Source organism: Oreochromis niloticus, linkage group LG17, assembly GCF_001858045.2.
Source record: "Oreochromis niloticus isolate F11D_XX linkage group LG17, O_niloticus_UMD_NMBU, whole genome shotgun sequence".
Classification (NCBI taxonomy): Eukaryota; Metazoa; Chordata; class Actinopteri; order Cichliformes; family Cichlidae; genus Oreochromis; species Oreochromis niloticus.
In genome coordinates, this window is record NC_031981.2 from 12248424 (window position 1) to 12275085 (window position 26662).

Sequence of the window (26662 nt, forward strand, 5' to 3'; positions counted from 1 at the left end):
TCAGTGTGAGAGCAGCGGGTGGACCCAGGCTGAAAAGCCTCAGGCTGCCTCCTCATGACATCACATGGTTGCAGAATGACTTGTCTAACAGTCGTCTGTGAGGCAAGACTTCCTAAACACAGTGCGGTCACAGCTCTGTTAATACTGAGAGCGGATACAAAAGGTTTCAGTTGTTTGCTGTGCTCGTCATTTGTAGAAGGTAAGAACTTTCCTTCTGTTTCTGACTTATTTAAAGAAAAAAGGGACAAATGCAAACCTGTTCAACTTGTAGATACAAGAGCTAAAGAAAGAAAGAATTTGCCAAGAGTTTTGTATATGCTGCAGAGGAAGGCCCAGAACTTTACTTACATTGTTTAAGTGTCTTTTAACTAGCCTGTATTATAGGGGATTTGTCTGAGCTTACAAAGTAGGTGGCAGTGCTGCTTAGTAGTATGTACTCACTTAGTTTGTAGCCAAGTTAAAAATTGCACTAATAAAACAGCCTTCAGAAAAAATCCAAATTCAAGACTTTAGAATCCAACACCTGCCTCTGATATTTCACTTTCAGCAGTGTTTGCTGCAGATTTAGGATTCCTGACAGGATAAACTCCGCTCCAGCTCGGAGCAGTGCAAACAAGACAGCACTTCAAAACAAAGGCGCGATGAAAACACATAGGGGGACACATTAATTCATCTGCTGCTTGCAGCAGTCTTGCAGGCATTATGCCGTCATGTGTTCTGTATGGTGGAGTATTAAGGTAATCCTTTACTGTGTATTTACATACCTTTGTCAGTGGCTTACTAGAAAAGGGAAGTGCAGTTTAGCTGTAGTGCTCTGCTACTTGTGTAACCACCTTAGTTTTCTTAAAATTGTCTTCACGTAATTTTTTAATTGAGTACAGTTTTTTGCCTGTCTTACAGGAACCTGCAACCAGGTTTAAGTCTGTCTGTCTGTAAGCCACCAAGTTATCAGTGATCTCGTCATCTGGTGCTACTTCCTGCCTCTGTTGTCATGGTGATTCTAAGAGGCCCAGAGGACTGAATATAGGGCTAATGAAGAGGACTTCAAAGTACATGCAACCTACCACAGAACAATAAAAATAAATATATAACGATAAGAGAGACATAGCGAAACATGGAGGAGGAGGAGGACGGGGTGAATGGCTTTGGACGGAGCCCAGAGAGGAGGGGCTCTGACTGGGGTCGCATTGCCCTGCTGGACAAGACCAAGGAGTTCTTCCAGACCTGTGATGTGGAGGGAAAAGGCTTCATCACTCGCACTGATATGAGGGTTAGAGATGGAGGCTGTGTGTGTTTCTGTGGACTTTACACACTTCTGTAAAGTCTGCAGGCATTTGACAATTTCACATTATTAAGGCAGATATATACAAGACATTTTAAATGGTAGTTAATGAATCAAGGATTAATCATTCAGTGTATATACTGTCAGAAAGTAAGGCTTAACCAACTCATCTATTAGTATCATTGCTGTAAACATTTTCCACCAGTTAGGTTAATAATTTTGCCAGCTCAATATGAATATTTATTTCCTTTAAAAAACAGGGAGGGGTCAGTTTTTCCTTGACACTTTTACTCTTTCAGCGGTTTTTAAAAATCCGTGGAGGACCTGTGAGTGCATTAAGCCGCTGCTAAGAAGAGCAACAGTTCGAAAGGACACGCTTTTACCTGTGGAACAATTTAGTGTCCTGCAGGGCTTTAATAACAGTGAGCACCGAGCAGGGACCACTCAGTGTCACTTTTTCAGTTCATATTACCGTTGCTAAAGAACTCGGAGCACTCAAACAGCCTGAGAAGTGTTGGAGCAGCACGGCTGATGGAAATGTTTATGAATATAAAGCCACACTCTCAGCGCACAGGCTGCAGTGAAGAGCACAGGCAGGAACAATGCATGCAAGCCTCTTTTTAAAGGTCTGACCATTAGCGAGCTGTGTTCCCAGCTAATTAGGGCAGCTCTTGTGGGCTTGTGTTGAGGTCTTTTAATAAAACACTCTTACATTTAAAAAAAGAAAAAAACTCAGTGCAACTGTTAGGTCAGTGTAAGCTTCGTCTGAGCTGTGTCACTACAGAGGAAAATGTACTGTAGAGGATTTGAGGTGCGAACTTATCATGTGACTTTTATTTATTGTGTCTTAAAAGTAACTTGCAGTGGTTTTACAGGGAGTGTGTTTCATTTTGAAGTGGAGTTCAGCTCACCACAGTGGTATTTTAAAGTCGTTTTTGTTTATGTGTTTCTCCTGGCAGAGGCTCCACAGAGAGCTGCCTCTGTCCGCAGAGGAGCTGGAGGACGTGTTTGACTCTCTGGATACAGACCACACGGGTTACCTCACACTGGAGGCATTCACCTCTGGATTCAGTAGGTTTCCTGCCATCAGAGCCTCTTAGCTTGGATCACACATATCACACTTGTTACTCCAAATAGCTTTCTCTATGTCGAACCTGAAATAGAAAACATTACTATAGCATCAAGTTGAGTTCAAGTTGATTTTGAATACTTAAAGATATCTTGTAGTTCTACAAACACAAAAAAACAGAGTGGCTTCAAGTGCAAAATACAATAATAAGGAATAGTTTGTAAAAATGCAGACAAGAGTAAAAGGGGAAGTTTACAAGATGATAGTGAGATGCTCTATGATGTTTTTTTTATAGATGGTGATACTAAAGCAAAAACAGGAAGTAGAGCTGGAGTGTTAAGGTGTTCATCAGGAGTAACCAGATGTGGGTAGGATTACAAATGAGTACATCAGAGGGACAGCTCAGGTAGAGCGGTTTGGAGAAGCAAGGATAGGATGGTAGGAGACTAGAGGAAGGATGTGAAGATAGAGCTCCCAGACAATAATGAAAAGTAGAAGACCACAGAGAAGATTTGTGGATTTAGTGATGTAGGCAGATGATCCACTGTAGCGATCATTTGCCTAATGGGAGGCAGATAATGGGAGCAGCTGAGAGAAAAAGATGTGTGAAGTCATGAAAAACTTTTGAATTTATCTTTCAAGCTTAAAAGCTGTGGGCGTGTTTCAGGTCAATTCTTGCATGGTCGAAGAATCTCTGTGACTGATGACCAAAATCAGGCCCCTGGCCCAGTCTTCAGGGCTAAGGAAGCCCTTTATCAGAGCCAGTGGGAAGCCAAGCTGTCAGGAGTTGAGGATGAGGAGGAGAGGCACTTCTGCATGCTGCTGGAAAGCCTGGGAGCCAGTAATGTATTTGAAGAGTGAGTTTAATCACGACAAAACCTTATGTGCATTATTGTTTTTTGTCATGATCCCTTCTTGACAAACCTGTGGGCTAAGTTGAGTTTTGTCTCTCCCTCTTTATCTCCTTCTCCTCTCTTTCTCCAGTCCAGACGAGGTGCGCAGCCTTTGGATCCAGCTCAGACGTGATGAGCCTCACCTCTTGTCCAATTTTGAGGAATTTCTGGCCAGGGTCACCCATCAAATCAAGGAAGCTCATCAGGACAAGAAGGAGATGGAGAGCGCCCTCCAGAGGTAGTAGGGCAGAAAACACATACACAAGGGGCAAGGGAAAAGGGGCTTTTGATGGTGTTTTACCCATTCACAAGGTTTTTAGTGACTATGAGTGTGGAAGAAATATTGGACATGAGGTTCAATATAGGGAAGGAAAGAGAAAGAAATACAGCACTGTGCAAAAGTCTCGAGCCACCCCTAATTTCTTTATATAAAAACAGGATGCCTGTTTTCTGTTTGGATTGCTCATATGATGATTCTGGGCAGCGTTGTCCTGTTTTTATGGTTCATGGTAAAAAATGTGTGTGTGTGTGTGTGTGTGTGTTTACAGTGTGCTTGGGATCACTGTCATATTGAGAAATTTAGCTCTTGCCAACCAGATACTATCCATATGATGTTGATGGTGGATCAAATTCTGATAGTACTTTTCTGCGTCCATAATTCAGTCAGACACTAACTTCTGTTTGTACCTCTATCTGACCTCATCAGAAGGGGATTTGAACCAGAAATTTCAAATCTGGATTCATCACTTCATAAGACATACATCGGCCTTTCCTCTCTATTTCCTTTCCTTAAGAATGTCTTCTTGACAGCCACTCTTCCACTGAGATCACTTCTAACAAGGCTTCTGTGAAGAGTACATGGATCAAACAAAGGCCCAGATGCATCTCTCAGACATCGTGCGATGTCTTTATTGAATTTTTTTCCCTGCGTCTTAAGGACATGACTTTAAGATACTCTTCATCTTCTTTTGTCCTCCACTTGTCCTCATATTTTAACAACACTGCATACCATCTCAAGAGATGCCATGTTTTTGGCAAGTAAGACTATAAGTAAGGAAATGCATACGCTATATACAACGTTTTGTTTATTTACTTTGTTTTAACCAACACTTTATGGACCAAAAACCACCATAAAGCCAATATACTTCTTATGCATTAGCCCCTAAATAATGAGTGGCATAAGGGTGGGATTCTGTTTACATTGTGGACTCCAGCCAGAGCCTGCTGCATGGGATTTACCTGTAATTCTCTATAGAACAACGTCTTTATCCATGTCAAATGACCACTAATCTAGATCCACACTCTGACTGCCTTCTACTGGTGTGGAAACACATTAATCATATGACTGAGTGAACACAGAGCAAAGGGGGATTTTTTTTTTTTTTTTACTGTATATTAATGTATTTACTCCCCTGATATGCAGAATGACATACTTGATGATTATAGTCTTTTGTCTTTGTAAACGCAGCATGAGCATCAGTGGGATGTAGGCTTACTCATGGTACTGCATGGTACCATGCTACAGCTTGTTATTCTTCTAAACGTAACTAATTGGCTGATGGGGTCTTAACGATCATCACAGTGATTGTAAATACCAGTCATTAGTAGTCTGAAAATGTGTTTGCATGTCAAGTGCTCACAGTGTGGACAGCAATGTTGTTCTGTTTTTAGATCTTACATGTACCACTTTGTGTCTTTCATCGATAAACTGTCACGGTCCTGGGTCGGTGACCCAGTGTTTTGAGTTTCTTGTGTCTCTGAGTTTTTGTATTATGATCTTAGTTCCCTTTGTTCCCCCAGTTTATTCTTTAGTCTAGTGTCTTAGTTTGGCTTTCTTGTATTCTCTTTGGTTCTCTGAGTATTTAATACCTGCCCTCTGTGTCTCTTTGTTGTTGTTCTGTGTTTCTTAGTTGCTCTGTCTCCCCTAGTCTAGTTTGCGTCTGTGCTACTTCCTGTTTTACTTTGAAGGTCCATGTCTCTTGTGAGTGTATCCTACTTTGCTCCCTCGTCTCGTCAGTTCTGATTTCTCCCAGCTGTGCTCCCCTTCTGTGTCTCATTCCCCTCGTTACTTCCCAGTGTATTCAAGCCCTGTGTTTCCCTGTGTCAGTGTCGCGATCGCCCTCATGCTGTGTGTGATTCTCCCCGTGTCTCCTCGTATGCATTATAATTAGCTTTTCCCAGTTTAGTTTTGTATTGCTTGTGTTCTATTGTCCAGCAATAAAGCTGTGCTTTTGTGTTCAAGTTCTGTCCCCGTGAGTTTGCGTTTGGGTCCAATCCCTGCCTGCCACACAGCCGAAACATGACATAAATAGTTTACCTTAACGTGTCATTTCAGGAAGGCAGCAACACATGACAGTGAGATCCGGTATTTATATGAAGAGATGGAGGCACAGATCAAAAATGAGAAAGAACGGCTGCTGCTAAAGGTAAAAGAGCTCAAACATGAAGAAAATCTGACAAAGAAGCATCTCCTTGGCAACCGAAGAAGTAAAAAAGATTCAGAAATACAAAGCTAGATGTTTAAAGTCCAGCTCTGTACGCTGGACTGCACTGTACAGAAGTGCACTCTCTGACACAAGATGACTAACTTCAAATTTAAATAACTTTCTGTGTGGTCATTTTAAATCTGAATTCAACACAACTGGGATAGGCTCCAGGACCCCCGCGACCCTGAAAAGGATAAGCAGAAGCGAATGGATGGAACACAAGTAAAAAGGAAAGAAAGCAGTTCCTTATGGAAGCTGATAGTCTTCCACACTCAACCACTAGACAGTTTATCATGAATTCTGGGTCTTTCAAAGAGAGAGAACAAGCAGTAGTAATGATGTAAGCGTAGCTTTGCTTATGGAAGGATTATATCGTATTGACAGCAGTGTTTTTACCTTTCGAGCTAATTTTGTGCTCTTTCTTTTAACCGCAAGTTTAACCTTTTCTTCTACTGGTCCTGCAGGACTCTGAGCGGCTGCAGTTGCGCAGCCAGGACCTGGAGCACCAGCTTCATACGAAGGAGAGAGAGTTGGAGCAGCTTTTCCAGAAGCAGAAACGGGTAAGTTTATATGGACAATGCATCCCAAAGAAATTCTGCGGTCATGTTTAATAAGAACATCCACCATTGTAACAGCATGACAAAAAAATTTAAGCTCTCGGTAAAAACATTTGTCATGTGTAACTATTGAATAGTGGGCTTGTGGCATTAAATCTGTCGTGTAGAGAGGATTTACACCAAACCTCACTGTTTTGTTCCCTGTGCAGATATCCCCTAAGTACACTTACCCAGCATTAGTGTATTATAACTCCTGTGAATATCTCCCTGTTTAGTTAGAGCACCAGTGCTCTGAGCTGAGCAGTGAGAAGCAGGAGAGCCACGTAGAGAACGTCAAACTGAAAATGACCAACAATGAGTTGTCCAGAGCGCTGGAGAGCACCAGCCAGGAGCTGGTGCTGGCCCAGGAACAGCTGGCTATGCTGCAGGAACAGGCTGCCCGGCTACAACAGGAGAAAGAAATGTGCGTATAAGCATTGTTTGTATTAACTGTGTTTCCCTGCAGTGTGCCATAGAGTAGCTATTTAAAAGCAAGTTTTTTCTGTCTTGTTTCAGGGAAATGTACCGAGTAACTGAAGGACTGCAGAGGGAAAAGCAAAGTCTAATGAAGCAGCTTGACCTCCTCAGGTATAATGAGAACACCCAGCACTTTTCAAACTTGGGTACTAGTTGGAGTTTACATCCACTGCATAAGTCCACGAGTTTTTGATGAGCCTGTATGCACACTTTTGAGCCTATGTGGACTGGAGACAATCCAAAAGTTGTACAATCATTCATGCCAATGTTGAGTGGATATAAATTTCTGACCACAACTATTGTTTTACTTATTTTGGCTCCTGGTTCAGTTCTAGCCGGCCAAACCCTATGAATCAAAATCTAAGGTTCAAGGATTTCCAAAGCACAAAAAACTCTGTAACGTCTCTTCTTTAACTTTCCAGAGAGATGAACAAGCATTTGAAGGATGAGCGAGACTTGTGCTGTGGTGTAGTAAGTAAATAGTATTTTATGTAACTGCATTAACTCGATTACAGCACTAGAATAGCTGAGTAATGCACCTTCTTTTTTTAAACAAGCCTCGAACCTCACTCAGAAAGAAGCAGAAGCAGAGAGCGGGCCTCGGCAATATATTTGATGACAGCAGCCAGCCGGCAAAAAGGTGATTCATTCATCATTCAAGTACTCTTTTTAACACAATTCATCCCTGTCAGATTGCTTCCTATGCAACAATGACAAATGTGATGTGAAAATCATGCATCAAAGGAGGAAAAACAGAGGATGTCTGATTCCTTATACTCACAAAAAATAGCCAAATTAACAACTAGAAATATTAGAAAACTCAAGTAAATTGATCCAGTAAATCCTCTGTTTCTCCTCTGTCCCCAAAGAGCCTCACTGTTGGTGGATGGGTCCTACCTATCTCTGGAGGCCTTGCCTATAGAGCACCTTCAAATCGTTTTTGTTGCTTCCTCCTCCTGTAGTGAAGATGACACCGCCGCTGCCACCCCTGCTCCCTCCACCACAGCTGCTAGCAGCCCTGTGTGCCAACAAAGGCCTTCAGCGAATAGGAACTCTGGCTTAGCCAACGGTCACATCAGCCCCGCTCTGCCTAAAGGGCACGACGTGAAGACAAAGGCCAAAAGGCTGTCCACCAAAATGGCCACCAACAAGAGGATGTTGGGGACAAGTAGAGACAAATCAAAGAAAGTTGAAATTGATAAGAAGGTGGCAGAAGAGGAGGAGGTGTTAGATGCACCGCCGGACGGGTGGCCCCTCCGCAGAGTCATCTCCATAGAAGAGGACCACCTGCCCCACCTGCTCCAAGGAGAACCTCAGCCCTTACTGCACCAGCTCAGCGAGGAGGAAGACGAGAGGGATGAGGAGGAAGAAGAAGACAGACGGAGCGACCTCAGTGCTTCCCCACGTCACATCTCAGTGTCAAAAGAAGCTCCTCCTGCAAGGAAATCCTACTTTACTCAATCGAAGAAGACCCCGCCTGTATCTCCAAGAGGACAGCCTGTAGGAAAGGAGACCTCACAGGTGTGTTTACGGCTCTCCACTTTTATATATGCTGTTATATAAGTTACTGGAGAGGTAATGAAACTGTCTTTCTAATTGCTCGCCTACAGAAGGCGATAGAACTGTTTGCCCCAGACCGCCTGTTTAAAGTAGTCCTGGTTGGAAATTCCAGCGTTGGGAAAACATCCCTGCTGCGCTCCTTCTGTGAGGGCCGTTTCCACCCTTCCACAACTGCTACTGTGGGTGAGAAGAAAGGCAGTCATATTTTATTGATGTTTCAGGGCCAGTTTTAAACAGATCTGAAGGGCATGTGTGCGAGTGTGGCTGTGGATGCCTTTCCTGAATACTGGGGGGCGATTTAGCATCACATGAAAGGGCTTGTAAAGTCACACTGCCTGTCTAAGAGCCCTGGCACCCATTGTACTACAGATTATGTCACTTTGGATGAATTTTCTTTATCCTTGCTTTCATCTTTTCCAATCCTCCTTTTATGCCTTGTTGTCACCACCTTTCCCACCCCTTTCTCTGCTGGAATGAAGCACAGGCACTTTGATCCCCCTACTGGCCATTTATATCATTGCTCCTCTGTAGTGAAAACAAGAAGTAAAATCAAGCCTAAATTAAATGTGAGAAGTGTGTCCTTATATTATGTTCTATTAAGTATTATATGTTATTATATGTTTTTTTTAAATCAGGTATTGACTACAGTGTGAAGACATTAACATTGGACAATATGCAGGTAGCCATGCAGCTTTGGGACACTGCAGGCCAAGAGAGGTGAGGGACCCTTTCCTTCAACATATTTCAGTTAACTGGTTGGCTATAAACCACTAATATCTTGCAACTTGAAGCTTACCAATAAAATACTAATTAATAATATCATATCAAGAGTCTGAATATATAGTCAGTTTATTGCAACCTTCCTCCAATCTTAGGTTTAATCTGGGAGAAATTGTGAGCTTTTTTTATACAAATTATGACTCTGCATTCTCAAAAACAAATTTTTTCACACTTGCAAATTCCCTTTAATTATGCGTTTTACCCTGGCTCTGTATTACTTTATTTTATTTTAATTTTTTTTATAGAATTGCTCTAATATGCCCTCTTAATAAACACAATTCCTCTTGCAATACTTTATTTTACATAAATGGAAGTGTATACAGTATATACAGTTAGGTTAATAAGTTTCTGTAGACTGAAAATTAGAGATTATGTATAAAATGGCTTTTATTCCACTTAATGCATTACTTTTGTCAAAACCTTTGAATTAAATCCAATACCATGCACTTCTTGAGTGTTTAAAATCCTCTGTAGAAGTGAACAGAAGCAAAATTACAAAAAAATGTGTCATATTCCCAACGCTTGAATTTTTTTTTCATGAATAGCCACTATAAAACATTAACCATGCAGTATTATTGTGGCAGTATTGAGGTGGACGTACATGATGTATTCCTGTACTCACATTTGAAAAATGGGCCACTGTGCTGACATTCAAATCCTGCTACTGACACAGGTACCGCAGCATAACCAAGCAGTTCTTTCGCAAGGCAGATGGTGTGGTGGTGATGTATGATGTTACAGTGGAGGAGAGCTTCAAGGCTGTGCGGCCCTGGATCACCAATGTTCAGGTTGGACTTTTGACCCATTCAGTCCTGTGCAAGTCTTGTTTTGTTGCATGCATGGTTCAGTTCATCCAATTTTGGAATTCACATTATTAAAAGCTGGGGTTATTGCTCATAACATTTATGCAGTTCACATCTTTGGCAAATCCTGAAATGGGAGGCTCTGGAACACTGTTCTTTATTTTCTCAGGAAGCAGCAGGAGAAGGGATCCCTATTCTCTTGCTAGGTAACAAAATGGACATGGACGAAGACAGGGAGGTGTCATTTAAAGAAGCTGAGCAACTTGCTTATGTAAATCTAATGCATTTTTGTGCAAGTATTGCCTGTTCTAGGACAACAGTGGGTCTGAATTTGTGTGCACACCCTTTGCAGGAAAACAAGGTGATGTTCTTTGAGGTCAGTGCCTACACGGGAAAGAATTTGACAGAGTCCCTGACCCACCTGGCCAGGTAAGATCAAAACAATCTGATACACAGCACAGTGCACACACTGGGGCTGCATTATGATTCGCAGCAGAGGTCAAGCCTTTTTTTTCCCCTCTTTGTTTACTCAGAGTGTTAATGGAGCAGGAGGACAGGGTGAGGGACACAACAGTCATACTCAGCACTCAGCCTGTGAAGAAGAAAGCCTGCTGCAAGTGAAGACTCAGCTAACACAAAGAAAACCTGAAACCATAGGAAGAAAAAGCTTTGTACTGCTATACTCAGTTTATTGAGAGGTAGATCATTTTTTTTGGTCTGTGGAGATTAAAATGTTTGAAGACAAAACTGAAAACAGTAATGGACTTTAAAACCAGGAGGGCAGTAAATGCTTAAATCAATATACGGTAGAAATCCGTATAGTCTATGTAACCAAACTGCTGTCAAACTTTAATGGAAAGGAGCTTCTCTACAGTAAAACAAAAAGTTGCGCCATTACCTGTAAATGCTAAATCACAATTGTCTGTTTGTAGTATTTACAATATTTCTTATTGTAATTAAATAAAATCCTTTTAGCTAAGAGAAAAATCAGAAGTATACTGTAGCCTTTTCATAACTGAATCTTTGCTTCAAGTTTGAAATGAAAGCGGGATAAATGATTTGATTCTTTGACATTTTATTCATCACCACATTCTTTTTTTTCCATATTCTTTGTTCATCCGATCTCTAAACAAAGTGGTACATGGCATAATTGCATCATGTTTGTTACTGTTCTGAGGCATTGTTCTCTTTTATTCTGGCACCAAAGTTCTCAGTAATTGAAGAAATAAATTCCATTTCACATCTTTCTGAAATTAAAAGATGAAAAAGGATTCACATGCAGATACTTGCTAAAATAAAACAATGAATTACTGTACTCTCTATACAATTATACAATATGTAATAAATGTTACTAAAGGTAAAACAGTTAATGACTGTGCTATAATCCTCTTAACATCACACAAGTTAATCGTTTTCCATTCATTGTAATAACAATAATAATAATAATAAATAAATGATTTTCATTTCATACATCAATCAAAATAATTCTCAGAAACAGACAAAAAAAAAAAAATCAAGTAGGATGATACATTCAATGAGGTGCCCGAGTCAGTCAAGTTGGTACACATGATGGCACTATTGCTGATAGATACGTGCCTATTGTGATGACATCACCTAGATGCTGGCTTGATGGCATCCAATCAGATGCGTCCAGATGCCCTCCCTGGCAAACTGGAATGCTTGTTGGAGAGCCTGTGCCCTCCCCCTCGCTGACCAGAGGGGCTGAGGCTAGGTCTGCGGCACGGCTTGGTCTGTTGTTCCTAACGCATTTTGTAGTCGTGGGAAATGGCGGCCTCGCATAGCTGTCCTTTAAAATCTAGCTCAAGGGTGAACTCCAGGTCACGCTGCAACAAACATTACCAAAAGTGAATAGAAGTAATCAGTTACAAAGAATTACACACAACCAAAAAGGCGAAGGAGAAGCAGCACTGTAAGAAATATTTCCTTAATTAAAAAGAAAAGCGATTCTCTGTTAATTAACAGCATGCACACAGCAAATAAACAGGACATTTTTTATTAACAGTAACTACAGTGAAAATAGGACACCATACCATTATTTGAATATTTTGTGTTATTTAATGGTGTGTGGTCAGGATACAGAAGAAGCAGCTACTTTTCGCCAGCTCCCTTGCCACAAGGGGTCACCGTAGTGGGTAGCTCTTCCTGACGCAGCCCCAAAGGGGATTTTGTGGCTCAGGCTGGAATTAAACCAGCTACTTTTTGCTTGCTAAGCAAATATGTGCTATTGGAGGCAGTCTATAGTAAAACAGGATGTTAAAAATATTGCATTTTTTACTAATTGAAGGTGTATCTATAGTAAAAAGAGGACTTTTTCCACTATTTGTAGCCATATCTTTATTATATTTCTAAGTATGTTACTGCTGTTCTAATTTAGGTAACAGATTCAATGTTCCCTTTTTAAGTCTAGACTCTTGAAAATTTTCAGTCTTACCACATTCTTCTCGTTGGGCCTGACAGCAAGACTGCCAAAGATCTCCTCTCCCTTCTTGACAGTTAGGTAGTCCTCTAAATAAAACACAGTCTGCTTCCAGTGTGTGCTTGGGGCATCTGGAGCTAAAGATAGGATGTGATGGAGTGCAAGGGAAAAGGCAGGGAAGTGAAAATGAAAGATGGTGGAGATGATAAAGAGAGAGGAGGAGAGAATTTGAAATTAGGTTAAAGAGGAATGGTGGTGAAGCAGTAAGAACAGGCAAGGAGGAAAGAGGAGTAGGGGAAATAAAAAGATTTACAGAAGAGTCCTGACAGGCACTAGACTGCCTTCGGCATGTTAGCATAGAAGAAATATAACAGCAAAGTGCCTGAAATTCTCTCATCCAATGGGAAAAATACAGATAGAAGAGATCTCCTTCGGTGATGCTCAGCCTCAGGGCCAACAGACAGCCAAAAAATAGAACCTCCTCTACGCGATATTATGTAAGCACCGGATGCGTGAATGTATTAACATAAGCTTGCATAACAGCTTTCACTATAATAGGTGTCCTCAACAGCATGATGACAAGTGCTCGGCGATTCTGCTGGTGCAAACACTGGTCACGTAACACCAGCAGAGTGTAGCCAAGAGCTAAGGTGCAGAAATGGAGCGCCATCCATTTAATATCCACTGATTCACTGCTCAAACTACTCAAGTGGCTGCGGGGCGAGCCAGAATGTGAATCTGCTTGACGGTGCAAGCAAATCTTCATGTATCCTTGGATACAGTTTTATACATTTTATAAACTTTTGTGGTGTAAAATAGACATTTAAAGACATTGTAGACATTTAAAGTTCCATAGAATTGTTTTATCATTGAAACTCTTTTCATAAGCCTTTCTGTTGCATCGCATTGGGTACAATGCAATAAAGTCCTGATAGACAATCCTGGGAAGTAATTGTCCTTGTCTGCTATGCAGCATAACACAACCTCACTATATAAGCACCATATGGAGAAAGTAATATCAAAAATATATAGTACAGTACTGTGGAAAAGGCTTGAATCACCCCTCATTTCTGTATATTTTGCTTCGATAATGGGAAACAGGTGCAGCAGTTTGTTGAAACGTGCAAACATAAATGGAGACAAAATAGAGTTTACAGCTCTAATGAGCTTGTAAGTGAATATTTGGTAGGGCCACCTTTATTCTGCAACACAGCCTGAATTCTCTTAGACAAGCTTTCTTGTCATTTCTTTAAGTTTTATTCAGGAATAGTTCTCCAGGCTTCTTGAAGGACATTCTTCTATGGATGCTGGCTGTCTTTTGTTCTTTTCCTTGTTGGGATGATCCCACACTGCTTCAAAAATACTGAGATTCAGGCTCTGGCCAACCCCTGATTGATAGTTCGATTCATGACTAATAGTTCCAAGTGTGTTTTTCTGTGTTTGGGATCATTGTCGTGCTGATAAATCAAACTGTTACCAATCAGACTCTTCCACATTATATTGCACGGTGGCTCAAAACCTAACTGCACTTTTCTGTGTTCGTTATTGAATCAATTTTGACAAGATTCCCAACACACCTCCAACTCCACAACAAATCCATCTCCAAACCATGAGAAAGGCTCCGCTGTGTTTTACAGATGGCTGTAGACACTCACTTGTGTACCTCTTTCCTAACCACCTCGGTGCATATTGATGATTTGAACAAATCCAAAATGTAAGTTTTGGCTTGATCACTGTGTAACACCTGCTGCCACTTATTTTCTGCTCAGTTCTCGTGTAATTTGGCATGCCTCAGCCTTTCATCGCTGTTTTCCTGCCTTAACCTCCTAGGACCTGGCGTCCACATATGTGGACATCACATTTTGGGTTGTCTAGACCACAAAACAAAATTTTGCTCTACGAGGGCCTGATATCCACTTAGGAGGACATTATATTGCCACTGTTCTATCGAAATTTAAAACAAATGTCCTCATATGTGGATATCAGGCCCTTGTAGAGCAAAATCAGGTAAAAAGATAATTCTTTGTTTTTACATTCATCAGGTCCCAATCAGCCCAAATAGCAAAGAGAAATTAAAAATGCATGCCATGAAAGAGTTCGGGTATTAGGAGGTTAAAAATGGCTTCTTTACAGACACCCTTCATGAGACACTGAGCCGTAGTTGGATCAGCCGAAGGGCCAGATGCATTTTTCCTGGAGTGTTTTCTATTTTTAAAAGACATGCATTTCAGACAGTGTTCATCTGCTGTAGATATTTTTGTCATTTCTTTTGTCCTCCACCCGTGTCTCACCAGTGTCCTCAATTTTGTTAATTACACTACCCAGCATGCTCAGAAATGTCAAGGTTTTTAACAATAGATCTTAGGAATCACCTTGTTGGTCCAGAAATAGTATTTTAGGGCTGTTAAACTGTGGTGTCTTTGGAAGTTTTGATAGATTCAGCTAAAGAATTGGAACAAATTATGTATTTTTGTAATGGATTGCTAGTCATAGAGTTCCAAAAGATAAAATTACAATTCGTTTTTTGCTACGTTATCTGTTATGTGTGGATATAAGACTGATTCATCCCTTGAAGTAGGTGCCTTTTTTTAACGCTTGAATGATTCATAGGTCAGTGTTAAGTGGCTCACCAAATAGGAAACATTCCTCTTCCTTAAAATAAGTGAAAAAGCAGCCAATGTCTAAAGAAAAACCCTGGAAGATTATCAGAAAGCTGGGAGAACGACCAGTTAAACCAGTTTACAATTTTGAAGTCTGGTTACTTAGAATGAAAATATAAAAAAAACAAGGGTTGATCAAGACTTTTACACACATTGTACCAAAATATGGGACACAAAATTTTTATTTTTTTTTCTATTTGATTGACCCAGAGGTTTAAATCTCAAGTCTTTAAAATAAAAAAAAGGCTCCTGTTTAGCCTCACCAGTGGAGAAACCAGTCTTCTTGTGACATTTGGTGAACTCAATGGTGAAATAGGTGACCAGAGCATGGACGTAATCATTGCGCTGAATCTGCAGACAGAAGGCTGAGGTGAAGGACAGGTCCTCTGGCTTCACAGTGTAGATGTCCACTTCCTGAAAATAAAATTGCCAGTAGCTGCTGTTATATATTTCAGGGCAAATGAGCTTGAAATCTATAACCATGCTATTTTAGAACAGAGCCACTGTACAATCACAGGCTTGCAACTTGCCACCACCATTTGCGATCTCTCACATACACATGCGGCACATGTATGTCAATGCTTCTTGATTATTCACCATGATTATCGTGCATGTACGAGAATATGTGTGTGTGTGAAAGCCCACAGGTTGAATCACGGCTGGCAAATGAAGCCTGCTCGCACTACACATGCTGTGTGGGTGTCCTCCCTCATGTCTACAAGGGAGGGAGGTTTTGTGCGTGTGAGTGTGTGTATGTGTGTTTTATATCAAACTCTGCCTTACTGAGGTAGCCACTGATCTAAGTACTTTGTCACCTGCTAGGCATCATACTGGGTTCAAAATAGAGGAGGAGCAGGTGCGTCTCTGCTTTGCATGTAGATGATGCTGTATTTAAGGGATGGAGGGGGATTTTTATTTTAAACTGCAACCTGTTCATCTTGCCCAGCCTATTGGGCTTTGGAGCACTCGGCCATGTGGCGTCACCATGACAGATTGTGATTTAACACCTCTGTCCTTTCCAATGATACCAGGCCAGTATCGTATACAGCAAATTGTAGGAGGAGAGGAAAAAAAAATCCCCGGGAGCGACTTTGTAATTTTAGCATGCGAGGAATGACTGGCAGTTTGAATTAAGACGCAGTGAAGTGGCTGGCAGGGGTGGGTTGGGGTAAAGATGCCCTGAATACATACATGTAAAAAAGATACCTGCAGTGAGAATAAAATTTCAGACAGGCATGTCAGTGGCTAAGCCCCTCCATCCTAACACATGAATCACCTTTTCTGAACACAAAAGCAAGACCATCGCTTATCACACTGATGGAGAGCCCATTTCATTCCCACTGGTGACTCAATGCCTGCTCTTGTGTGACATTTCACCATCGCACAGAGGGAGAGACTGAGTGAGACCTCCCTATTCACTCAGACTACTGAGGCCTGACATTGTTTAAAATCAGAGAATGGGACACAAGATGAAAGGAACGGTGGAGTGATTAGAAAAGTGAAAGTGAGAAATGAGACTATAAAATGATGTGAGAAAGAGATAATGAAAAAAGGGGCAATGAAGACATAAAATACTCGGAATAAAAGGAAACATGATATATGGAGAGAAAAGGGACAGTGAAATAGAGAAAAGGTAAAGGTAGAGGGGACAAACAAAAAGGCTATCACCTCTGTGAATGCTCTCATCCTCTGTTCATTTGCGAGATGAAAGACAAGCTTCTGTTGTATCTTCAAGCATGAAAACAGAGCTGCAGCCTATTGCAGCCGGCCAGAAATCTCTATTATGTACTAGAAAATAGACTCAATAGATGGGGAATGTTCACAGTGACAGAGTATCACAGCTGTCTGACTTTTTCTGGGAATTCATGTACCCAGGAGAAAGAAAACTGTTTGGATATGTGCCACGAACAGGTATGAAATCATACTGTAGATAAAATGCGTTCACAAACTGGTGCAAATGCAGACTAACCTTCAGAAGGCAGGCGTTCGTCACCACTTGCTTGGGATCTACCACATCTACCAGAGGCTCTTTGATGGCCACATTGCGAATGCAGCTCATGTCGAACCCATATACGTTTTCCCACCCTGTACATACAAAAAACAAACCAGACACCCATGTGAATTAACATGCACACAATATGTGTTTTCTGGATTTTTTTTCTCCTTCAGTTTTCAGGCACACGCAAAGCTCTGTTCTCCCTGTTCCTGCTAAGCTGTCAGCACAAAAAAGGTAGCAGAGAAAATAAAACAGAGCGCTTAACTCTGCCAGGAAGAACAGTCCCGCTGTCTTTCTGTCTATCCAGGCCGTATGTGGAGAAAGACAAGCCGTCCCGAAAATATACTCTGGCCTCCTCCTCTACCTCCTCCAGAATGTCTGGCATCCTTGTTTTATTATAATTTGGGCTGAAAACACACCAAAAAACACATTCCCTCCCCCATTCTCAGTCCCTTCACTCCACCTTGCTTTGTCAGGAGGCCAAACACTAAGTCTGTATCATGAGATGGTGAGTGTGCCACCAACGCAAAAAAACTAAAAATAAGAGTGTGAGGGTTTGGGGTAAAGTGAGTTCTTCTGGGATTTATGTGAAAGAATGTACCTTTATGTATGTTTAGATGTAATAAAGCACAGGAGGCCACCTGTGCAGTGAAAGGGAACTCAGTAGGCGTTATTGGCCCAGATTCAAAGCCGATGTACATACAAGTTTGAATGGCACCTTTAATACTGGATCACAAGGTTAAGCTCAGCCCTCCAGCTGTGATAGCTATTTGAACACATGCCGTGAGATTGGAGCAGAGAAAGCAGTTCAGGATAAAAAGTAACACACTGGTTTAAATGCTTTTGAACCTCTTGCTGCACAACAGGTTTCAATGCTAGATTAAACTACTTCACCTTAAATTAAAAATTATTTGCATTCACACAATTTTTAATCTTATGGTCTTTATGGCTATACACTATAAATACCCTGTACATTTTAGCCACTTTTACAGAAGGTACTGCTTTTTACTGTGGCATTTTTTTTCCCCTTGCAGTCACTAATCAACATTTAAGAACAATCTATGGCTTGTCATTGTCACATAAAGCACTGTTTGGTTCTATAACCTACAGCTTCACTCTTTTGGTTCAGTCTTAGAAGTAGCTAGCTCTTTCGGATGTTTTCAGTCCCAAACAAGTTGCTCTACTAGTGAGCAGAGTGGAACCCAGTATTTCATTTAGCAACTGATGAAGTCTAAAGCAGTCATGTAAAAAAAGAAACCTTTCACAGGACTATGCACTTTAGCAGCTTGTAAAACCACCTTTAACAGCAATTTCTGTATGACTTTATCAGTCTCTCACATTGTTGTAGAGGAATTCTGGCCCACTCTTATTTACAGTGTTGCTTCAGTTCTTTGAGGTTTGTGGGGAATTGTTTATCCACAACTCTTAAGGTCTCAATGCAGCATTTCAATCAGGCTCAGGTTTGTGCTTTAACTGGGGCATTGCAACAGCAGCATTTTTTTTCCCATTTTTAGCCATTCTGTTGTACATTTGATGCTTTGCTTGGGATCATTGTCTTGCTGCATGACTCCTTATCAGACCATATATAAAGTAGACAGAAAGGCATGAAGTGGGAAAAGAAAGAGCCTCGGGTCTGACCCAAACCTGGGCTGCTACTTTTCACCCTTACAGAGGCTTTCTCCCGGCGAAGTCAACACTTGTTCAGTCTTTTTCTACTTGTACTGTCACAAACGTTAACATGCTAACTCACACCTGTAGAGTCTGAAATGTAACTTTTGGCCTTTTTGTAATCTGGTTTTACTGACTACTTAAATCAGTTCGGAATACAAACCAAATTTAAACAAACATTCATATTCTATGCACTTTATCTACCACCCATCCACAGGAACCATCAAGTTGTGAGGCAACAGTGCTAACTGCTGCAGCAACATGCTGCCAACAAAGTGGGCACTAGTTAAACACAGCTGAGAGGAAGACCACATGAATTTAAATGAAACTGCAACAAATGTATCTAACTACTCACAATGTATCTTAAAGTCCTTGTACTGCCTGTCTTCAATGGCTACCACGTAGAGCGCTGCTCTGTCAGGGAACATCAGGCCTCCAGGTTTCTGAATACAAGAAGAAAAAAGAAGTCAGGTATCCAGTGAACACACACACAAAGGCCATCAATCACTCATACTGTTCACACACCTGGCATGTAATAAAAGATCACATGTGCTGAGTTCAAAGCCTGCTGACAGCCATTGAGGTTAGAAACCTGATCATTCATGTATGACCTCAGCATCTGGCGAGCAGACACATGCAAGCGAACGTACAGTAAATCCTCCACTTCATCGCTGTCTGCTGTTTTTATCTGTCAAAAAGCCTTATTTGTCCACCCAGCCACTCACAGACACACACGCACATAAAGCCCTGCTTAACTCCCCAAACCTCCTGCAGCACCATCTTACCAGCCACTTGTCCCTGGCAAAGATGACCGTGTTGAGCATGGACTCGTAGAAAAGGCAGTAGCCCATCCACTCTGAGATTATAATGTCCACCTTCTCCACAGGCAGCTCCACCTCCTCCACCTTGCCCTTGAAGATGGTAATGACTGCAGTGTGCATAGCCACAAAACAGCAGGCAGTAAATTACTTCACAGCTTCTTCATCAGATTAGAGCAAATGACTTTATTCTCAAATGACATTGTTTGTATGCCTTGGGATTGCTGTAAATTAGTACAACTTAATTAATGTTGTCATCTGGCGCCTGATTTTTTTTTGGTGCATGCATTTTATTTGTCTCATTTCCCCATTCTGACATCTTTGACCTCCAGAGGAAGAAGACACCACTAATTTAAAGAGGTGTTGCACGGCAGGGAGTTTGGTATTACCAGTTGACCTATGATGTACAGTATATAATTAATTTCATTACTAAATATAAGGAAAAATAATTTTTAAAAATGTATACATTTTCTCAGGGCCGGTGTTCATTCTTTCAGTGAATTTAAGCCATCTGTGTTCCACAACATTAATGAATGCAGTGCACAGATGCTTTCCTTCTAAAGTAGCATAAAGGGGCAGTTACTGAATTTATGCCAAGGTTTTGTAAATTGAGCTTGTCACAGAATTTCATTTATCGAATATTCAGAAATTACAGGAAAATTCAGCGATTCAATACTCTGCCCCTAATAACACAATTGGAGGTTAAATTACCTTTTTCTAATGACTGATAGTCGGTTCTACATCTACTTTTGGAATATTTATAGTTATTAATTCATAAACGGAGGTCCAGACATTATAACTTTACCACTAGCCTTTTGGGAATCAACTACTCTATGTTCAGGGGATCAAAAGCCAAGTACCTGAAATGTAAATATAAAAGATTAAATTAAAACCAGCCTAATGTCAAATATGTAGGTTATGAAACCAAGCATCTGTTTCCCATCCTCCCTCTGTGAAGTTCAGGGTGGCATTTTACAATGGTAATAAGCCCCACTGAGGGGATTCTGACTGATGGCAAAGATTACTGTTATTTGACATCAGAGGCGAGCTGCCATTTAACCATCAAGACTGTGACTAATATTGTCAAGTGTGACGGTAATGATGGAAATATACAGATTTTACACGCTACTTCTCAACCAGATATATTTGCATCGTTCTGTCTTCAGATAGATGGATATGGGATTATGGCAGTAATGAGAAACAATACTTCTTCTTACCGTTGTGCAGGTGATTCGACTTGATAATCTTCTCTGAATATTCAGATATACTTGAGCATTCAATCTGCAGGATCACAGAAAAAAAACTTCCAGTTAAAAGGTCGAGACATGCAGTTATTGGTCTATCTTTAAATTAAAAAAACACTTTTTTGATAAATGTATCAATAATTAGAAAATATTTCATGGGTTTTAGTGGGAGTAAACACAAAAAATATTAATCAAAACTTGCTAATCCATCTAAAAACACTAAGGGGCTTTTTGCATCTTCAAGTGCAAATAACAGTGTCTATGGATGCAGCTGCTGTTCTTCCAGATCAGTCATCTCAGCTCTGGTGCCAAATGAAAACTCATAATTAAACTTTCCTATTCATGGGTGTACTACAGTCTATAAATCCTACATAACTGTGGGTTACAACACCAACCTGTCCCTTATAGCTGTTCTCTAAGGGGAGCCAGATGTCTCTTATTGCCTGTGTCTAACAGAGTTTGCCTGACAAGCTCTTAAGATACATTTTTAAAAAGCCGGGATACTTTTTAAAATAAATGTATTTGACATGCAGGAGTTAGAAGTCAAATATGTGTAGAGTGCAACTATTTCTCTCATAAAGATTTAAACAGCAGCAGTGAATGTTTGATTGCAGTGAAGCATTTGTTTGTGGTCAGATAGTTCATCTATTTGTCTCACCCCGTACACATGTTTGGCACCGGCGTTGGCAGCAAACATCGAGAGGATTCCAGTGCCGCTACCGACATCCAGGACTATTTTATCTTTGAACACGTGCTTGTTGTGGTACATGGCATTCCTGTAGGTCAGCGTCCGCACCTCATCTTTCAGCATCTCCTGCAGTGAAAATAAGAGTAAGAGTCCATGTTGCCTGATGATTTTTACAGTACCGGCACGCGTACAAAGGACCAAAACTCAACTACCAAAGAACGGTGTGATTCATAAATATCCTCAAAGGAATACATATTACACATTATGTTACATAATGGATCTACATTGTGGCAAGTGTGGGCAGTTTTGAGAAGACATTGATTTTTTTTCCATGAGTAATGATATGGAAAAGGCAGTATTTAGGCCAAAAGCTTTAGTGACAGTGGCAGAGCTTCTTGAAATAGACAGGAGTACAACACAAAGCCTTTGGGGACTGCCTGATACCCATCTCCCTGAGCCCATTCACATATCCCACTTTCCTTCTTTTTCACTTTGCACTGCTTTAATCAGGACACACTGGTTGTCTGCAAGCAGACAAAAAGCTGACCTATATGCTAAATGCAGACACTGTTTAAGTGGTCTATATGTTCCTAAACTTTTCCACCATCTCCTTTGCACATACCAAGGTCATTAGTTGGGCTGTGGCATTGGCACTTTACTTCAGATAGTTTTAAAAGACAAACACAAACACTTTTTACTACTGGAGTGCTGAATATGGATTTTTACCATGCATATATTGTTTTTTTAGTGGCAGTTGGTAATAGAAAAGCCTTGTGTTTTGTCACTTGTCAGCTACTCTTAAATTCCCCTCATGATATGACTTTTAATACTTAAAGTTTGGTTCATGCTGGGAGTTTATTATTCGATAAATTTAATAATTTCAAAAATGTTGCAGATGCTTTTGTTTAAATCTCCTTTTTAGGACAGATTCTGAGAGTTCTGATTTTATTTTGTCTCCATTTTGTTGCGTTTAGTCGTTCATTAGGCTTTCCCTTGGCATCTGTTACCTTAAGTGGATCTACTGAACTGGAGGCTTGATTTCTGTTCTTAGTTATAGAAAAATATGGCATAAGAATATGCATCAAAATCAAAATCAAAGCCTAATTGTCCATGTATATTACAGTGTTAAATCAGTTTAGGTTATTTTTTGACGTATCCTACTAGTGTAAAGCCAGCCAAGCATGGTTGAAATTCCTTGGCAAAGGTAGAAAGAGTCAAGGGGGTGCCTTTTTTTTTTCTTTAAATTCTAATCATACCAAGCTGCTGTTTTTCAGCCCTGTCTGCATACCTCATGGATGCCAAAGTGAGCATAAGAGTCAAAATAGTAGTCCCGTGATGTCATTTCCTCGGGGCTGATGAACTTGGCAATCTTGCCTCGACCAGGACAGGTGGCCAGTGCTGCTACATGAGGCGTATGGGGAACGCAGGGCACATGGTGGGTAGTAGGCACTGGTTTAGGCAGTGGGGAGGGCTGAGCAGACTGAGAAATGGGGGACATTACAGGCTGTTGCCTCTGTTAAGGACATACAAGGAAAGAAAAAGGGAGAGTTTGTAGCATCCTTTAGACATCACAGGCAAGTTAATGGTTTAAAACGAAATTATAGGAATACATAGGTTACAGGTTAATAAGGGTCTTCTAGAGAGATCATTAAATTCAAGCCAAGAATAAACTCTGAAAATATGTTTTTAATTGTATTGTAAAGCCATTTTCATAACACATGAGACAGCGGTGATACACAGTGCACTCATGGAGGAGCCGGCAAGAGATGCAGGTTCCGCTTCAGCACCAAGGACAGCGGACATTATCACGTTTAGCAGCCCGTGTCCGTGCATCAATAAAGAACCACTAAACCAAAATGCAAATATTGCATATGCATCGTCTATTTTAACTGCAATTGCATGCATCTTTTGAGTCTAGAGCTGCCCTAACATCTGCAGGACACTGGGAAATGCACTTTCCTTAGCTTGCACGCCATCAGTGCAAAATCTATTCTTAAGCTCGTCTTCATAATTATCGCTAAAAAAAAATAATCAGAGATATGCATAATATCTACACCAAATGTGTTGACACGATCAAAAAATACCAGACGGAGAGTTCACCGGTCCCGCTAAATACGGTGCAGGACACCACAAGGTCCCTACCTCTGAGCTGTCCGCCTCCGCCATCTTCCGCCGTAGCAGCAAACAACGCGACGAATGCCTCAGTCCCATGAGAGCCGACGAGATTTAGGCTACAACTCTTTTAAGTGTTCGGGGGCTCTGAAATCCTAATAGAAACGTGGGAAAAATAACAGAGAGCCACAGAATATGACTGGAACACACGGAAAAGTGAGGGTCATTCTAAGAATGTATCACAGTTTCTTACAAATTAGGCTAAACCCACTCCCGGTGGAAAGTTGTGAATATGAATTTGAGCGAGGTGAAACGTTCGGTTATCCATACTATAAATGCGATACAGGTTGTTTTAAGTGGGAGGACTCAGGGAGGCAGAGCAGTCTATTGGCTGGAGAGATGATGTTGCGAGTGGAAGGTTGTAGGTTTGATACCAGCACTAGTCGGTCCTTCCGTTAAAACCCTCGTGCGCCGCTTCAGCGTAACCCGCTCGCTCATTTTTACATCTCCGGTAAAAGCAGGCTGTCAGAGAAGACGCGAAGTGTAGCCGCACCACCACCAAGAAAGACATTCAGTCGCGTATTGCAAAGGCAGTTCCACAAAAATGCTTCTCATCAGCCACTTCATCTCTTGGAAACAGCTCTCATCACAGGGACTCCGACACCAAAAGTCGCATCTTTTTGTGTTAAAGCCCTTTTAGTTGTAACGCCGAAGAGAAAGTTTTAAAAAGGGGAGTTCAAACTGCTTGGTGTGCACCCGCCTGCCCGTTAAAATGGGACCCCGCTGACGACATGAAATGAGTGGTGACGAAAATACAACTGTCACCAAAAAGAATAGCTTAATCTCTGCCTTCTCAAAGATAGATGCCTTCTCACACCAGACTTTCCCACAGTTAAAGGATCCAGGCAACCGGCAAGATTCTCAGTGACTCGCTTATATAACACAGGTGTTTGAGTTGGAGAAGGAAAAAAACCCAACTGCAATACAAACTGGTATGTTAATTCTGACCATGAGGGTGTTTAATGATGACAGAAGTGTACACTACCTTTATAGGTCCCTTAATGATATCTGAATTAACTGTAAATCGATTACAGGTGTGCAGCTTCCGATTAGTAGCAGTAAATAGTTTTTAATTACTTGGCACGAAGCCTATCAGAATCGAGGACCAACGTTCTAGAATTATCTAGACATAAAGAACCGATCAGCTTCAGAGAAAACTTTGAATCATGTTATAGTTACATTGTTACTTGAAATTTGATTCCGTTTATAATGTCATGGTAATTTGTGGAAAGCTAAAAACGATTTTGACAATATGTTTTTTCAGTGTTACAACCAAAATGTACAAAAAAGTTATTTGGCCCGATTCATGACTGAGTAGTCTACCGCAGACAAGGCATGGCAACAGTCATGTATTCGTTGTCGTATGAAAATCAGTCAGAGCAGGTCCACTCAAACAATGCACATATAGATTAATTTGAGCACATTTTTACATACTTTATTCGATAATTTCCGTTTTGGAATCTTTGTTTTAAGTATTAGAATATATCTAACCATCCATTTTCTGTTGTCGGGGGACAGCAGCCTCAGCAAACCATTCCCCTCCTCCGGGACACACCGAGGCGTCCCTGTAGGCCAGCTAAGAGATGTAATCTCCAGCGTGTCCTGGGTAGCCTCCCGGTAGGACATCCCCGATAAAGCTTGCTTAGGAGGCGCCTAGGGACCCACCTCACACAGCGTAGTTAAAATATTTAAATTTCAACTAAATTTTTAGTAATGATCGCAGTTGTATTCATCATTTCCTCACTTATCTATACCACACTCCCCGTCCTTGTTTTCTTATCGTTTCTTATCGGTCCTCTGTCCCTTAATAGAAACCACATATATAGAAACCACCTCCCTTTCAGTTGTCTTTTGCACTTCCATATCGGGAGGCAGTCGCAGTAAGTTATTTTCTGCTTATGCGTTATAGTGTAATTAATTAACTTATTTATCCTTAAGTAAGGTAATGACTTGAGTTCTAATGCTTTTTGTCTCTTGAGTTAGCTGTCAATGTGGGTTTTTTCACCTTTTGTTCAGTTAAAGCTGCCTTTCATCCTAAGTTGAAATAAAGCTAAAAACACTGGAGCAACATCGATTACTGTATTCATTTGTTGTGCAGCAACTTCATTAATTTCCAGGAATTAACAATGTGAAAAGGTAGCCTCTCTTCAACATTAAAATACTACTTACACGATTAAAACTGTAAGTAATTAAGTATTTAGGTCTGCAAGAGGGTGCCACTGTTTGCATCGTACACACGTGCACAGTGAAATACTAGACTATAAGAGATGATAGGGCTGGTCTTCTAGCGAAAATATATTACGTCTTTTTTCCATAGTGAAATCATAGTGCATTAAACTTAGCAATGTGTACAAAGATACATACAAATACAGTTTATAAGGCAAAAAATGTAGGTTTGTACAATTCTAATGAGGTTGTAAGTCAATACTTGATGTGAGCACCTTTATTCTTCAACACAGCTTATACTCTAATAGGTAAGCTTTCTTGTAATTTCTTAGTTCTGCAGGCTTCTTGAAGCCTGCTTTGGATGCTCGCTGCCTTTTGTTTTGTTTTCTGTCAAGATGATCCCACACTGCTTCGATTATCTTGAGGTTCGAACCCTGGAGAGATCAATCCATGACTGATGCGTCATCCAGGCATACTTTGACTACATTGGCAGTGTGTTTGGGATCATTGTCATACTGAAAAATGAAGTTGCTGCCAATCAGACACTTCCTACGTGGTATTACATGGTCGTTCAAAATCTGGTGGAACTTTTCTACATTCATAATTTGATTAATTTTGATAAGATCTCCAACAACACTCAAAGCACAGTAGAGCGTCCAGGCTGTGTTAAAGAAGGCTGTAGACATTCACTGTTGTATCTCTCTTCTGACCTCTTCCATGCATATTTCAAATTTGGATTCATTACTCCATAAGACATGTTACCACTGATTTTCAGTCAACTTCTTGTGTAATTTGGCACACCTCAGCCTTATTTTTCTCTGCTCTCCTTCCTTAAGAATGGCTTCTTGACAGCCACCCTTTCAACTC

At 40.8% G+C, this 26662-nt stretch overlaps 2 protein-coding genes across 7 annotated transcripts; one reads left to right on the forward strand and one right to left on the reverse strand.

Moving 5' to 3' along the window:
• Positions 1–60: 60 nt before the first annotated feature.
• On the forward strand, positions 61–11261 carry cracr2ab (calcium release activated channel regulator 2Ab). Of its 4 annotated transcripts, none has more exons than XM_025899671.1 (18): positions 61–199; positions 901–1270; positions 2242–2353; positions 3019–3208; positions 3336–3482; positions 5580–5670; positions 6195–6290; positions 6563–6750; positions 6843–6914; positions 7226–7274; positions 7361–7443; positions 7673–8324; positions 8414–8546; positions 8999–9080; positions 9817–9931; positions 10116–10217; positions 10299–10375; positions 10480–11261. In XM_025899671.1, exons 2-18 carry the CDS (start codon positions 1115–1117, stop codon positions 10565–10567), a joined length of 2433 nt encoding a protein of 810 aa, XP_025755456.1. In that variant the 5' UTR covers positions 61–199; positions 901–1114; the 3' UTR covers positions 10568–11261. The 4 variants fall into 4 exon arrangements, 3 of the variants coding, with proteins under 3 accessions (XP_025755456.1, XP_025755457.1, XP_005451676.1); XM_025899672.1 differs by having other exon boundaries at positions 8417–8546; XM_005451619.4 differs by having other exon boundaries at positions 62–199; positions 7766–8324.
• On the reverse strand, positions 11005–24635 carry prmt8b (protein arginine methyltransferase 8b). 3 transcript variants are annotated; one of them, XM_025899673.1, is made up of 11 exons: positions 24004–24635; positions 23600–23724; positions 22746–22970; positions 21428–21583; positions 20743–20806; positions 19493–19635; positions 19063–19150; positions 17013–17128; positions 15307–15457; positions 12399–12520; positions 11005–11790 (listed from the first exon to the last, which is right to left on the reverse strand). In XM_025899673.1, exons 2-11 carry the CDS (start codon positions 23666–23668, stop codon positions 11707–11709), a joined length of 1218 nt encoding a protein of 405 aa, XP_025755458.1. In that variant the 5' UTR covers positions 23669–23724; positions 24004–24635; the 3' UTR covers positions 11005–11706. The 3 variants fall into 3 exon arrangements, with proteins under 3 accessions (XP_025755458.1, XP_005451679.1, XP_005451678.1); XM_005451622.4 differs by having other exon boundaries at positions 23900–24635; XM_005451621.4 differs by having other exon boundaries at positions 23823–24635.
• Positions 24636–26662: the final 2027 nt, after the last annotated feature.